At 34.8% G+C, this 1,958-nt stretch overlaps 1 protein-coding gene across 1 annotated transcript; it reads right to left on the bottom strand.

The window, feature by feature from the left end:
* Nucleotides 1-1,689, bottom strand: Pex16 (peroxisomal biogenesis factor 16). Its single transcript, XM_077426836.1, has 2 exons — nt 1,606-1,689; nt 1-1,392 (listed from the first exon to the last, which is right to left on the bottom strand). Exon 2 carries the CDS (start codon nt 1,370-1,372, stop codon nt 374-376), a length of 999 nt encoding a protein of 332 aa, XP_077282962.1. The 5' UTR covers nt 1,373-1,392; nt 1,606-1,689; the 3' UTR covers nt 1-373.
* Between the last annotated feature and the right edge of the window lie 269 nt (nt 1,690-1,958).

The raw sequence follows: 1,958 nt of genomic DNA, 5'->3' as shown, positions 1-1,958 counted from the left end.
TGGTTAAGAAATTTTATATTTACTTCAGATTATAAAGTATTTAATAAAATAAAGTGTACAAAATATAAAAATTGTATTAAAAAAATAAAAAGGAACATATTTTTAATAAAAAATAAATCCAAATGCCAAAAACCCCTAGCTCTATATACATACATATTTACGTATTTGAAAAAATAATACGATTATAAATAAAAACAACATGTAAGTTGATGTAATTTGTGACGTTCAAACATTAAAAAAATAAGCTGACGACAATATTTCAATATAACATTTTATATAAAGTATGATTACATTCAACTTTAAGTTCATTTTCTTCAACATTAACTAATACTAGACCTAAATTAAATTTAAAAAAAAAAGCAATATCACACATTCAATACGGCCACATATAAAAATATGTGTCCTGCCAACCGGGAAGATGTTGCAAAATCGGCTTGCAAATAAGTCCACACAGTGGAATTTTACTCGCCATGCCGTTCAATATCTTATGAATAACCGGAGACGTGTGCTTTTGATACATGGGTGTTCTTAAAATGTACAACACTAAGCTTAATTTCCTACGATTTATTTCTAAACGTTGGTCGTAACTCAAACTGTTCATTTCTTTCTTATACAAGTGCAAACTATACATGTCGAAGAACAGATAGATCAGCCACTGTTTCCACGTTTCGGAGCCAAAGTAAGCAATGCTTCCCAAGTGAGCCAACGGTTTAATGGCGTGCAACGTTTCAGCGAATCGTTTCCTATCCTCACTTTCATGTTCAACGTGTGTTTCTTTTTGAATCGTGACGTTAATCGGTTTCCAGTCTCTCAGAGGTACCGGAAGAGCCGTTTCGACTCTCCGGATGACGCGCCCGCTCCTCTTCAGAACGAATCCTTCTTGATTGAACTCCTGCGACGGTACATCTTCGGCGAATTTACTCCTTTGCAAAATCGGAATGGGCGGCTGTTGGAGGGGAACTTCCTCATATCGATGTATCAAAATCAAATTCAGCACGCATCGTACAATCTGTATGGCGGTGACCGAGTTCCACTTTCCTCTATTGCCCCATTTGTTTCTCGCCATGATTTCGACGAATACTTCGCAATAATGTATGATTGTTAAGCATAGTTTCAATCTGTGTTTGGTCGTCGATTTGGAGTCGTTGGCGTCGTCGTGAACCTGCCGTATCAGCATGTCGTTGTAAAACGTGAATAGGTTCGACAGGGAGTAAATCAACTCTGAAAATATTGGTGATTTGTTGACTTTTCCGGCGACTATGTATGATAGCCATTTCGCAAGGGTTTCCATTTCGGTGGCACGAGTCGGATTGTTCATCACCCATTTCTTGTACACGTCAAACGTATCTTTTATCAGTTTGATAGACGCCATTTTAAGAGTTATTTATACAACTGTAATGAAAGAATAAAAAAATCGTTATGATTGTTAATTATACTGAGAAAATATTAATTGAATAACTGTATGCACTTGTATATGCCGTCTTAAATTTTTTTTTTTTTCCATGAAATGATTTTTGTAAGGTTTGTGAATTTAGCATATAGTTTAATAAGCAGATTAAATGAACAACATTTGCAAATACAATGAGATTTCTATGTAAACATTACCTAAAATGAGTCGAATAAAACTAGACGTCAGCGAAACCGGACATTTGGAGTTTGACTTATCGCGGCCATAACACCACACACTATTTCCATGCATACATTCAAACGCAAATTGTCAAAACTCTATGTTAATTTTGTATTTTATGTAATTGCCTTATAATAACGTTTTTGAATGCTAACTCATCAAAACATATATTCCATATATTTTTTGATTTTTTTTTTGCCTTAAAAACGGTTCGGTGATTATTGGTCACAAAGCGTTCACCCAAAAGTCACTAAATTCTCTATAACGGAACATCTGGCAGCCGATCATACTAACGATAGCTATCATACTAACGAGAACTCTAGTGCCAAAT

The sequence above is a fragment of the Arctopsyche grandis genome, chromosome 1 (genome assembly GCF_051622035.1).
Source record: "Arctopsyche grandis isolate Sample6627 chromosome 1, ASM5162203v2, whole genome shotgun sequence".
NCBI lineage: Eukaryota > Metazoa > Arthropoda > Insecta > Trichoptera > Hydropsychidae > Arctopsyche > Arctopsyche grandis.
This window is presented reverse-complemented; position numbering and strand designations above follow the sequence as displayed.